The sequence below is a fragment of the Sciurus vulgaris genome (assembly GCF_902686455.1).
Source record: "Sciurus vulgaris genome assembly, chromosome: 12".
In the NCBI taxonomy this organism is placed as follows: Eukaryota; Metazoa; Chordata; class Mammalia; order Rodentia; family Sciuridae; genus Sciurus; species Sciurus vulgaris.
Window position 1 is genome coordinate 106,589,741 of NC_136473.1, and position 13,946 is coordinate 106,603,686.

Below are 13,946 nucleotides of genomic sequence, written 5' to 3' on the forward strand. Positions count from 1 at the left end.
GGGCTCCCCTCTACCATCACTGGTGCCTGCTGCTTGAAGGGTTCTACAGTGAAGTGAGAGCATCGCAGTGACAGCTGACAGTAGCAGCCACAGTTACTCCTGCTTGGGAAGCCATCTTCTTGCCTTTCACAGGAAAACCTCTGAAGATGTCATCCAGGGACTCTGGGTGGGAAAATAAAAAGGAAAACAAATCAGTGGCATGGTCACACAGTACATACTTAAGAAAAGAATGTCTGTCACATGGCTCCTGGGCTATCTAAGCCAATTGCTTAAGCCCACTAGGAGGGACTTAACTACTAAGGACTACAGTTGTTCCTCTACCACAAAACAGGAAATTTCTGGGAACCAGATAACCAGTAATTAAATGACTATCAGATTAACTAAAACCAATTATTTTTGAGGGAAGAGAAGATCTTCCGCAAAGGGTGGTGCAAGGCAAAATATGTGCCTGATAAATCCCTTTATAAAACATAACTGAAAGACAAAAATTCACATTTTCTCTGATATTTAAGCAACAACAAAGTTTTGCTGAAAATATATAATTCCTTACAGCGAAAGACTTTAACTTCAAACCCAGGTCTATTATCCATTCCCTTAGCCTGGAGATAAACAAAAGGTAATCACACAATTCATCGTCCAAAACCACAGCCCTTTTGAGAATACATAGAAGGGTATTAGCAATAAACCTGGACAATAGGCATAAAGTAGGACTGCTCTAGGCAAAGAGAAACATAAGACAGTGATTCCAAATAAATATGTATGCCCATGGGTGTTATGAGTATCAAGTATGTGCTTGGCACATGCCTTGCATAAGCACTCTATTTATATTGGAAATAGATATTTAGAAATGATATCTCACAATAAAGTTCTATGACCACCATCATATATTTCTCCTTCAAACACTGTATATTGCCTACCACAAATGGCCCCACAATATAATACTTTCAAAAATGTTCTCTAAATATGCATATCACTTTCTCACAACATGCAATGTACGAAATAATCTAGAAATATAATAAATACTCTTTAATACAATATCCCAACATGGGTCAGTCCAAGAATTCCACATTTTTTCTCCCCTGATTACCCACTATTAACGCTTTCAAAAATAAACATTTCCCCAAGTCAGATACAAGTAGATACTATAATCCTATAAGAGAGTTTTCATACCATCACAGTGACAGAAAATGCAGCACGGTCCCTTTCCATTTCCTTCTGTAGCAGGGTATCTCTCTCTCCAAGCAGCAGGTTCTCCAGTTCTTCAAAGTTCACTTTCTTGCTGTTGGGCTCCAGTGATCCAGAAACCACACAGTGTGTTAAATGACAGCTGCCAACATGAAACGCCAGGACTCTACCATCTGCTTCCCCACCTCTGTAGCGGAGTTTGTAAGGATCAGAAAAAGCCCCCCTCACTCACAAACACACATGTATTCTTCTCATATTTAGAATCATGCCTGCTATGTACCAGACACACTAGCAACACACTTGTACTCATTTCACTTTCTCTCTGTCACATCTTTTTTGATCAAGAAATGGAATATACATAGATACATAAACATCAGGATGAAACAGTTTAAGTCCTATCTGAAAAACAAAACACAAAACTTGAACTTCTTACACAAAGCATAGGTTCTGGCAGAGAATTTATATAGTTACAATCTAAATTATGTGTCCGCACATGTTCATTTAGTGTAAAACAAACTGATGATCACCAGGGTGTAAGAATTAACATGCCCATCATGCGTATCAATATCACAGAGATCTACATTTCTATAAATCCTAATTTTGTGTCCAAAAATAAACTCTAAAAACTCCTGTTATTACAATGGCTTGTTCATATTTCCTGGTAAATGGAGATTAGAATAATTGTTGCTTTTAGCATTTTCAAAAGCAAATACACCTGAAACCTTGCCCACCTACTCCCATTTAACAATGCCTTTAAAATTATTGCAAGTTGGGGCTGGGGTTATATCTCAGTGGTAACGTGCTTGCCTGGCATGTGTGAGGCATTGGATTCAATTCCCAGCACTGCATATAAATAAATAAGTAAATAAAAATAAAGATCCATCGACAACTAAAAAATATTTTTAAAAAATTATTGCAAGTACTAAACTTCTAATAATACAACTTTTTTTTTTTTTTTAATTTGGGGGCATTTCAAGAGATACAGAAAAGAATACTTTCCCATGTGTTTTACAACCATTCGATTCTGAACTATTTCTCCAATCTAAGAATATTCAATAGTTAATTGTTAGGAACTTAATGGCATCTTCAAAAGACTACAATTTGATACCCCTTCTCTATGAGAGCATTTATATTTTTAATTGTGAGTTTTCCAGAACAAAATTCAGCCTCCAAGTGATAACAAATAATCACTAGTGAAAACCAGAGAGATCTATGAAACAATATTAATGCAATATCTAAGTGAAAGTAATATGCAACTAGGAGAGAAACAGGTATTGTTATAAGCACTTTTTTAAATCACATGAACCAATCTACTTTGGCAAAATGAGAGATGCAAAAACATTCTTCCTTTCTGAGTATAAGCAGATAGTATTGTGGTAAAGTGATAGGACAGCTCACTGAGTGGTATATTTCTGTGATTCCTGCTAAACTCTGAAAGTGCCCTACCTAGAATTATCAGACTTAGCATTCAGTTCTATGCCATTATAAAGATAAACTTTAGAAGCAATCTCCAAAATCATAGAATATATTTATATGAGAGGGAAATTAAGAGTTCAAAAATATTACCCTAATTCAGCTGTACAGCAAACTGCTACACTATATTATACTTACTGCCTCTTTAATTTCACAGGAAAAAACATGTATCTGAAATTCTTCTGAACCATGGGAACTCTCTGTAAATGCGAAGCAATTACTCTCTGTTGTCCCATCGTGTCCTCGTGCACAGAATAACACCTTATAAATCGGAAAAGATGCTATCTCCACGTTGCTGGACTGGTCTATAATTCTGCAGAACCATGATAAAAATGAGATAAAATATGTTACTATCAAGGAACAAAGACAAATAGTTTTATTATATCAATGTACAACATATAAACATAACTATCTTAAAAATCACAAGAATTAGTATTAACAATGCTAGAAAACATTCCTGCAAATCTTACACATATACAAATGAATTCTTCATCTTCTTTTGACAATTTCTTCACTCCTAGTTTCCTAAGATCTAATTCTTTTACTGCAAAGCCAAGTATACATGGCCAGGTAAAACACTATTATCACTGGTCCCTGTTACAACGTATACTAATACAAACAGTACAGATCATCTTGGAAATCCATTTCTTTTCAGAGGAGTACCATTAAGTTCCTCTAAGCCTCAAGTTACTGTTCAATTGAAAACTCTTTTGCCCCAAAAAATGTCAGGCGATTTCCAAAGACAGACTGAACAACAGAATACAGGAGTTAAAAGGAGTTTGTGGGATTTAGAAATAATTCTCTGATGTTTCCCACACACATACTACTCCTTGGATCTCAAAGCATTTTTATCAATACTGTGTAAAATTTTATTGCTATTATTTTATCACTCTACTTCTTTGAGCCACTGTTACAGGCTAAAGTGTGATCTTTTTGCTCCTTTAAAATAGAAAAATATAAATCACAAGTATTTTACATTTTTTATCCTAAGAACAATTTTGCAAATATCCCTTACAAACAGAAACACAGTCTAAGCCTAAATATAATGTGTACTTTGCATGTCTAGAGTATTAAGTGAATTCACAGTAAGCCCTACATTTAAATTACGATATAACACCCTCAACAACACTAAAAGACTTAGAACATATCTAAAGAAAAAGAAAATTAAAGCTTACCTCACAGAACCTTCTGGAACATTTGGCACATACAGAGTAACAGGAAAGGGGTACTGACTGGAAGATCTCATGGTTGCCATTGCCCTTAAAGCCTCCACTTCATTACGTGGGGAAGAAACCTTCATACATCCTAAGTAGGTCAGTTTGTTAAATAAAACACTATCCTCTTCAGATAGTCCAGTTGGAGAAGATGGTCTGGGTGTAGAAATTTCTGAAGGGGAAAAAAAAAAAAGTTCAAAGTCAATGCAAAACAAGTGCAATTTTGCCAAATGCCCAAAAAGAAATGAAATAAATCAAACAAAATTTAGGTCTCTTTGTGCCTTCATTTCTTTTATTGCTAATCCTAAACTTCAACTCAGAATTCCAGAATTGACCATTTTGTACTTTTAAATCTCCATAAATATCATCTTAGTTAAAATTTCTTTGGAGGAAAAGAGAAAATTTTTAACTTTTTTTTAATATATATTTTTATTAGTTGTTGATGAACCTTTACTCATTTATTTTTATGTGGTGCTGAGGATCGAACCCAGTGCCTCACATATACTAGGCAAGCACTCTGCCACTGAGCCACAACCCCAGCCCCATAATCTTTATATTTTAAACAATCAAAAATATGAACATCAAGTGATACAGGAAAATAAGGAGAAAAACTACACTACAGACAGTGTGACTTGGCCTAAAACATGAGATTAAGCAATACTAAAATCAGTTAAGTTTCTCTTGGATATAAAGATCTTTCATTGTACCACATTTACTTTGAGTCACCTAACTTCCTAAGCAAAAGTAAGTGATGCTGAAATGTGACATCTCATACCAGTAACAACAAAAGTTAAGTCTTGTTTTCCTCCTTCCTGGCTTGCTGGCTTCTATGAACTATATAAGTGTTCCACAGGAAATATTTTTTCTCAAAATAATTGTTTTTGATGAAAAGGTCTATGATTACCCTACCCAATTCCATCTCCTCACCATAATGAATTCAGAGAAAAAGAAAAAAAAAAATATTCACTTTAGTTCTAAGTACAGCATGAAATAAAGGTCCATTTACACTTAGAACAGTATTCATCTATTAGATAGCAAAACATTCTGCCTTTGTGCCCTAACTTAAAATACACGTTGATCTTATCTCCTATTCTTCCACAACCATGCTACACAAAATTAAGTATAACTCTCACTGGAGCTAGATCCTTGCAGGCATGTTCAAATTCTCATTACCAGGATTTTAAGAGTTTAATAAATAATTCAATGAAACCCATTTCAAATTTCCCCACATCAACTCCTAGATATTATACTAAAATAACCTCTTCACTAACCTTTTTCACTGAGAAACAAGTCATTCAAAATTAAGTACTTCATATACCATGTTCTTTAGCCACTGAAATATTTTTCTCCCTTTTGCGTAAGTTCAATGTGCTAAACTTACAGAGGGATAAATAAAAAACTACAAATAAATTTAAGACTGAATGTAAACATTTAAATTATTTGTTTAGTACTGTTATTATAAGCACAAATGTTATTATGTATTTTTAAGCACTTAAGCAGCGACAATTATTTGTGAGGTCTTGTGGTTAAAACCATGCTTCAGTGACTGATAAGCCTGGTAGATTAAGTAATTTAAATGATCTAACATTTATGAAACTAGAGTCCTATAAAGAGAAAGGATGGGGTAAAACCAAAAAAGCTGTTTAAGGAAATAAATCTTTTTTTAATATTTGTAGTTGTAGATGAACACAATACCTTTATTTTATTTATTTATTTTTATGTGGTACTGAGGATCAAACCCAGTGCCTCCCTTACACATGCTAGGCAAGTGCAACTCTGTAAGCTACAACCCCAGCCCATTTAAGAAAATAAATCTTTACAAATCTGTGTAATCCAAGATTCATAACTCTATATGTTTCAAATATAAAAATTAGAGAAATGAATCCAAACAGGATAGATGATAAAACTAAAAGACAAAGCCTTTAAAGGTATTACAACTATCAATAAGGATTTAAAGAAAAACTCTAATAAAACAAGCAAAAGAATGAATGGCAGGAAAAAATAAGAAATCCCAGAGCTAACATAGTAAAATATTCCCTGTATGATTACAACAGCAGATTCTAAGTTATAGAAGAAAAAGAATATTGAAGGAAGTTTCTTAGGCTAAAGAAAAATGATAAAAAAGGGAACTCAGAGCACCCAAAGAAAGACTGCTTCTTTCCTTTTAAATTTTCAAAATATAACAGAGTAGTTAAAGCAACAACAACACCAAAAAAAAAAAAAAAACAGTACTTTATATAATCTGTAACATATGTATAAGTAAAATGACAGTAAAAGCACAAACTCTATAAGGGAAGAAATGAAAGATTCACATAATATATATGAAGTGTTATTAGAATATAAACACATTAAACACTTGGATTATAATCACAAAGTAATCACTGAAATCATAAAATTATATAGCTCATGTGCTACTAACAAAGCTGCAAAGAACATTTTTAAATTATCCAAAAGAAGGCAGAAAAAGCAGGATGAAAACAAAAAAGAAACCAGAGGGACAATTAACAGCAAGACCCAAATATATTAAATAACATTAAAAGTAAATAGGCCAGGTGCAGTGGCACAAATCTGAAGTCCCAGCAGCTTGGGAGGCTGAGGCAGGAGGATCGAAGTTTAAGACCAGTCTCAGCAATTTAGCAAGGCCCTGAGCAATTTGGTGAGACCCGGTCTCAAAATAAAAAAATAAAAAGGGCTGGGAATGTAGCTCAAGAGGTTGTGTCCTGGGTTCAATCCCTGGTACCAAAGAAAGAAACAGAAAAAAGTAAATGTTCACACTAAAAGTATGGATCAGTGGTAAAGCATCTGCCTAGCAAGTGCAAGTCCTTGGGTTCTATCCCCAGCATCTCAAAAAAAAGAAACAAAGAAAAAAGTAAACGGTCAAATTTGAACTTCATTTAATTTTCATGTGTCACAAAATATTATTCTGCTTTTGACCTGTTCTCTGCCATTTAAAGATGTAAAAACCATTCTAACTTTTCAAGCCATACCAAAAACAAGTAAGAGACAGGGCTGTCCCATAGATCATACTTTGCTGATCATGGTCTAAACCCAATTAAAAGACTGAGACTGTCAGGAAACTATCTGCAAGAAACACACTTTAAATATAAAGACACTAATATGTTAAACGTTTAAAACATTTAGACAAAATTATATCATGCAAACACAAATTATAAGAAAACCAGAGTGCCTATATTAATTCCAGTAAAGTCAGTCTTCAGAATAAGGAATATTAACATAGTTATTCTAAAAGACTATACCCTTGCCAGGTGCAGTAGCGCTCACCTGTAATCAATCCTACCAGCTTGGGAGGCTAAGGAAGAGGACTGTGACTTCAAAACCAGCTCACCAAAAGCAAGACACTGAACAACTCAGTGAGACCCTGTTTCTAACTAAAATACAAAATAGGGCTGGGGATGTGGCTCAGTGGTCGAGTGCCCCTGAGTTCAATCCCCGGTAACCAAAAAATTAAAAAAAGACTATGCCCTTAATATCAGAGTTTCACCTGAGCAAAAGTTGACAGAACTAAGCTGCTAGTAGAAACGAACATAGCTGGACCAGTTAAGTTGAAGTACTAAGGTAGTTATAGTTCCTCTCTCCAGATAACTGAAAACTCTGAAAAGAGCACAATAAGCAACTAGCTAAGGACAATTGAAGAAAAAGTAACAGGGAGACTGAATTTGATGAATCACTGGTACAGTGTTGAGTTTTCTAAATTTTTTCATCTTTATTTTCTGGCTTTGACCTAAGTGAGGCCCAAGGTGCAGACCTATACAGGAAACGACAAAACTGTGAGGGAAATCCAGTCTCTGTGACTAAAAAGCAGAAAAAAAAAAAAGAGTCCCTACAAACCAGAGAGTGTTTAGGGGAATCAAGACTAGTTTTTGTTCTTTCTCTCCCACTTCTACTGTAAGACCAGCTCCAGTCATCTGCCTGCACTGCAGCAGTGGTGGTGTGCCACAAGCACCTAGAATTTGGAGGAGGAAAGGAAAAAACTCTCTCAATGGAACACAAAATAAAGAGACTCCTGCACAATAAAAGTGAAACAGGAAATCCCCATTATTTTTCAATCTCTGTTCTCTCTCCACTACATCCTAACATTAGCCCAGAATACGCAATTCTGCACAGTAGCACTAAGGAACATAAACTCTAAAAGTAAAACTTGTCTGTCTGCCCAAGGGAAGAAGGAAAATGGGCCCAGGGAAAGCAAGTGCAGAGAGGGTATCCTGGAGAAGAGAGTTCAGGAGAAGATAATACCCTCATTCTATAAGAAAGAATGGCTGAAAACTTCCCAAATGTGATTAAGATACAGATGTATAGATTCAAGAATGCCAGTGAGCCCAAAAAAGATAAGCTCAAAGCCATACCCAGATAATCAATCTGACAAAAAGCAAAGATAATGAAAACATACTGACCCCTGGGATTGTGGCACAGTGGTGGAGCACTCACCTACCATGTGTAAGGCACTGGATTCAATTCTCAGCACCACATATAAATAAAATAAAAATAAAGGTCCATCAACAACTAAAAAATATATTTAAAAAACAAAAAATAAAAAATTAATAAAAAGAATATCGAAAGCAGTCAGAGAAAAATAGTATGTTACAAATAGGGGACCAAAGACTATACTCCAGGGATCATTTCTATAGTTGGTTACAAGTAAGGGAACAATGATATAAATAACAGTGGAGTCCTCATCAGAAACTATGCAGATGAGAAGACATGTTTAGCATCTCAAAGAATGATAAACCCAGTAACTGGGCTTATCCATCAGCCATGAAGATAAAACAAAGACATTCCCATACAAAGGAAAATGAAGTAAATTCAGCACCAGCAGATGTGCTCTAAGAGAAATGCTACAGGAAGTTCTTCAGCCTGAAAAATAATATTGTAGGGCAATCAAGAACATCAAAAACAGCCAAAAAACAAGAGAAATTGCAAATAAACAGCAAATATAATATGCTAATTTTTCTCTTCACAAATTCTTTAAAATTTGTATGAATGTTGAAAACAAAACATATTACATTATTTGATGGATTTTTCAATGATATAAATGTAATATATATTTCAGTATAACAAAAAGGGAATAATAAAGGGACATATAAGGTTACAATGCTTCCACATTTTACTTAAGTGGCATCAAAAACTATCACTAGATTATGAAAGGTTAGACATATTCTGAAATTCAGAGCAAACACTTAAAAGTTAAAACACTACTAGATAAATATTCAAATAATCCAAAAGGAAGACAAAAAAAATGTAAACAGAAAAAATAATAAAATAGTAGCTACACAGCCAACTATATCAATAATTGAGAATAAATGGTCTAAACACAGTAATAAAAAGACAGATTGTCTCCACACACAAAAAAAATACTGAGGTGGAACAATGTACTACTTACTATAAAAACAAGCTTCAAATACAAAGATACAAATCATTTAAAATTATAAAAATAGATAAATACTAACTGAAAGAAAGCTGCAATGACTGTATTAGAAGACAAACAGGCTCCATAACAAGGAAAATACACAGGGATAAAGAAATATTACATAACAATGAGTTAATTCACCTAGAAAATACGAAAACGAGTACCTATCTAAAACAGAGCTTTAAAATACATGAAGTAAAAATTTATAGAACCAAATGGAGAAACAAACAAATCTATAATTATACTTGGAGAATTCAAAACTACTAACCAATAAAGCACAGAAAAACTAAACAGAAAATCAGCAAGGATATAGATAACTTAACGAGCATCTTAATCTGACACAAAATACCCAGAAACTACAGAACACATGTTCTTTTCAAGTGTACATAATATATTCACCAAGATATATAAGGATAAGCCCTGATTTTACAATTTTTATGAAAATGCAAAAGAAAAAGAATTGCCAAAAACACTTTGAAAGAGAACAGTTTGATTTTAAGGTTTACTATAAAGCTACAGGCATCAAGACAGCATGGATTTTTAAAAAGGACAGACATACCAGGCAAGGAAACAAAGCAGAAGGTTGAGAAACAGCCTCACACATATATGACAATAGTTTTTTGTTGTTGTTCTTTTTAGATCTACACGACAGTAGAGTGTAGCAAAAGATTTTAAACAAAGCACATTCACCAAGCCCACACTTGTAATCCCAGCTGAGAGAAGGATCATGAGTTTAAGGCCAGTCTCAATAATTTGGCAAGACTCTATCATATAAAGCAGCCACTTCACTCGTAGGTACTGATCCCAGAGAAATGAAAGTGTATGTCTTATAAATCTTGCTCACAAATGTTCATAGCAGCTTTACTGGTTAGCCCAAAACTGGAAACAACCAAGAGACCTTCAATATAATATGATTATAACTCAACAATAAAAAAAAATACTCGATACATGCATCAACACTGATAAATCTCAAAATAATTATACTCACCGAAAGAAAACTAGACCAAAGTATCTGCTATTTAATGAATTCAAAAACTGAATTTAAAATACATCATAAATCATATATTGTAAATAGGGAACACATTGAACTAAATTTTTATAGTTTTACTACAAGAACATAAGTGTTTTCTAAAAGAAAGATAAAGCTGAGCTATTTTTTATATGCCAATTTTTCAATATATGCAATGGGTTCATTTTTACTGAGTTGCAGGTTTCTCACGCCACATCTGCTACAATATAGCTATATGAGCCTAAATCAGGCACTTAATTGTTCTGGGCCCCAGCTACTTTATCAGCAACATAAGAAGGTATAAATGCTTTTCAAAGGGCATTGCTTCGTTGTGCACAAATTAAGTACAACTTTTCATTTCTATGGTTGTATATGATGTAGATTCACACCATTTGTGTAATCATATATGTACACAGGATACTGTGTCTATCTCATTCCACCATCTTTCATACCCCTGCCCCCTCCCCACTCTCATTTCCCTCTACATAATCCAGAGTTGCTTCATTCTTCTCTTACCCCCTACCCACAGTATGTATTATCATCCACTTATCAGAGAAAACATTCGGATTTTGTTTTTTTGGGATTGGCTTATTTCACTTAGCATGATATTCTCCAATTCTGTCCATTTACCTGCAAATGCCATAATTTTATTCTTCTTTATGGTTGAATAATATTCCACTGTGTATATACACCTATACCACAGTTTCTTTATCCATTCATCTATTTAAGGGCATCTAGGTTGGTTCCACAATCTAGCTGCTGTGAATTGAGCTGCTATAAACACTGATGTGGCTCCATTACTGTAGTATGTCCTTTGAGTAAGTCCTTTTGGGTATAAACTGAGTAGTGGGATAACTGGGTCAAATAGATCCATTCCAAGTTTTCTGAGGAAACTCCATACTGCTTTCCAGAGTGGCTGCACCAATTTGCAAACTCCACCAGCAATGTATGAGTTTGCCTTTTTCCCCACATCCATGCCAACACCAATTATTGCTTATGTTCTTGATAATAGCCATTCTAATTGGAGTGAGATGAAATCTTAGGGTGGTTTTAATTTGCATTTCTCTAATTACTCAATCTAATTTTATAACTAACAAAAAACAAATTTAGCATTTAGTTTAACATTAAACCACTTCAGTCTCATTTCCAGGCAGTCTCTTGCTGCTGAAGCTATCATTTCAAATCAACCACAATTTTGTTGGTAAAAATGGTATTGATTACCACTATGAAAAGGCAGCAGAAATGTTCTTTTATTCAAAAAGTAAACTAAAAATACAAACTCAGAAAATAAATACAGAAAACCAACCAGTAAAACAAAGGAAATTCTTCTTAACAACAGAGATACTCAGTGGAAGATACATTTTTTTAAATGTATTTGGGATAAGGGGAATTGAGAATATAAAAAGATGCACAATAGACAGTCTCAGAATATACTCGGAAATAAGAATCATATTATCTTAAGTCACTGAAAGGGCTAATTCATTCCAATAACTTATTAGTGTTACAGTAAAAGGCAAAAGGTACTTCTCCTTTCAATGAATACTTTAAAAATATCTATGTGAATAGAGATTACCAGTAAGCTTTGGGATTTTTAAGAAACTCAAAGACAAAACAAAGTACAAAGAATAATACAGTTTCCCATGTACCCTTAATCAAGAAAAAAAGAATAATTTGTAATGTTTGTTTCTACTGTTGTATTTTTGATGAAAGTCATTTTATGTATGTTTATATCTACATACACACATAAATATACATGCTGTTAAGTCCCCGTAAACTTAAATCTAGTCACGAGTATGTCTACACACTGAGACCTGTTAAGTCTTTCTTGCACATCACCGAAACAACACATTGCAAATACATTCTTCTAGCCTGTCATATGCTGTTTAACAATATTTATTATGGTATCTTTCTCATTCAGAAAATTTAAAATTTCTTGTCTTAAAATTCAACTATCTTTTCCTTTTCTGGTTTGACTTTTTGAAACTTGATACCACATACAAAAAACTTCTCCAGGGCTGGGGAGATAGCTCAGTTGGTTGAGTGCTTGCCTCTCAAGCACAAGGCCCTGGGTTCAAATTCCCATTACCACAAAAAAAGAAAAAAAAAAGAAAAAAACTTCTCATATTTTCTTCTTACAAGTTTGCCCCCAACCTGTGCCCCACCATGGATTGAACCCAGGGCATTGCACATGCTATGCATGTGCTCTAGTATGGAGCTACACCCCCCAGTCCACATTTTTCGACTTTTAAATTTTTGATTCACTAGGAATAATTTTAGTGTATAAACTAAAAACCTAATTTTATTTTACTCCATTTAGAGAAAAAACTGCCCCAACACCACTTATTGACTATCCACCATTTCCCCTACCAAATTGTGAGGATAATTCTGCCATTCTTTTTCTTTCTAATCAACATACTTCATTTCTTTTTCCAGTCATTTTTCATGGGGTAAATTCTCCAGCACAGTAATACTGAGACCATGACAGCTAACACAATGTCAAGGAGCTTGCTGCAATGTTCTCAGTGTTACTGTTCATATGCATCTTAATGGAAATACATCTAATTTGGGGGATAAAATATAACAAGATTTTGATAGATATCATTTATGAGGTTAAGTAAATTTCCTTCTATTCTCAAATTGACAAAAACTTTATATATCTAATATACATAAAAAGATCTTGATTTTTACCTAATGCTTTTTCTGTGTTTACTGATTTGATATGTATTTCTCTTTTCAATATTTATGTGGTAAATCACACTGACAGATTTTAGTGCTGAATCATCCTTGCTAGAGTAGGCACTGTGATTACATTATACATATATATGTATGTGTATATATAGATAGATAGACAGATACAGATATAGATAAAGATATATATCTCCCATCATACTGCACTGATTAGCAAGTTGGTCTATACTATATTTACCTTATACCAAGATTCAGAAAGGGAACCATTAGTACCCTAAGCCAATTTGGATGATCCCATCCCCTCTGTTACTTATTGACGGGTCCTAAGGTAACAAAGGCTATACCTATCTTTCCTGGCCATTAGAAAATGGTCAGTTGGTCCAATCAGAGTGAGGTTCAGAACTTCTTCAATCAGTAAAAGAATGAAACTTTTCTCTCTTCCCCCTGGCATGAACAGATCACCTAACGTTACCTAGCAATTTCTGCTAGCAACTTCTTTGTGGCCAAGGAGGGAATGTCAACATGGAGAAAACAGAACTGAGTAGTTTACAAAAAAAAAAATAGCACCAGAGCTCAGATCAAACTACATCTCTAGTGTTTAACTCAGCTGGAGTTGAGTTGATTTAAGTTTTGTTTCTTTTCACCTGTAAGTGTATTAACCTCAAAGCCGGTATTCATTGTATAAATCCTACTCATACATTGAATGTATTTATTATTAAATACACTGATGGAGTTGATGCACTATTTTACTTAGAATTTTTACCATTACAATGTAAAATAAGACTAGTCAAACTAAGTAAAAAGGAACTTCATATAAAGGACTCTTCACTACCCTATTTTCTGATGCCCAAGAATTATTTATTTGTTCAATAAGTACTAAAGATCTACCATGTGCCAAATACTGGAGGGAAAATGAGGACCCAACATACTTCTTGTTGTGAAAGAACATTGA

The 13,946-nt window shown here is 34.1% G+C and overlaps 1 protein-coding gene across 6 annotated transcripts in view; it reads right to left on the bottom strand.

Annotated features, from left to right (window-relative positions):
• Nucleotides 1-13,946, bottom strand: part of RABGAP1L (RAB GTPase activating protein 1 like) — a 683,255-nt gene that overhangs the window by 596,997 nt on the left and 72,312 nt on the right. For all 6 annotated transcript variants that reach the window (XM_079106392.1, XM_079106391.1, XM_079106386.1 and 3 more), the window contains 2 exons: nt 3,834-4,044; nt 2,797-2,971 (listed from right to left, as the gene is read on the bottom strand). In XM_079106392.1, coding sequence (XP_078962518.1) covers nt 2,797-2,971; nt 3,834-4,044 — 386 coding nt within the window. The remainder of the gene's footprint in view (nt 1-2,796; nt 2,972-3,833; nt 4,045-13,946) is intronic.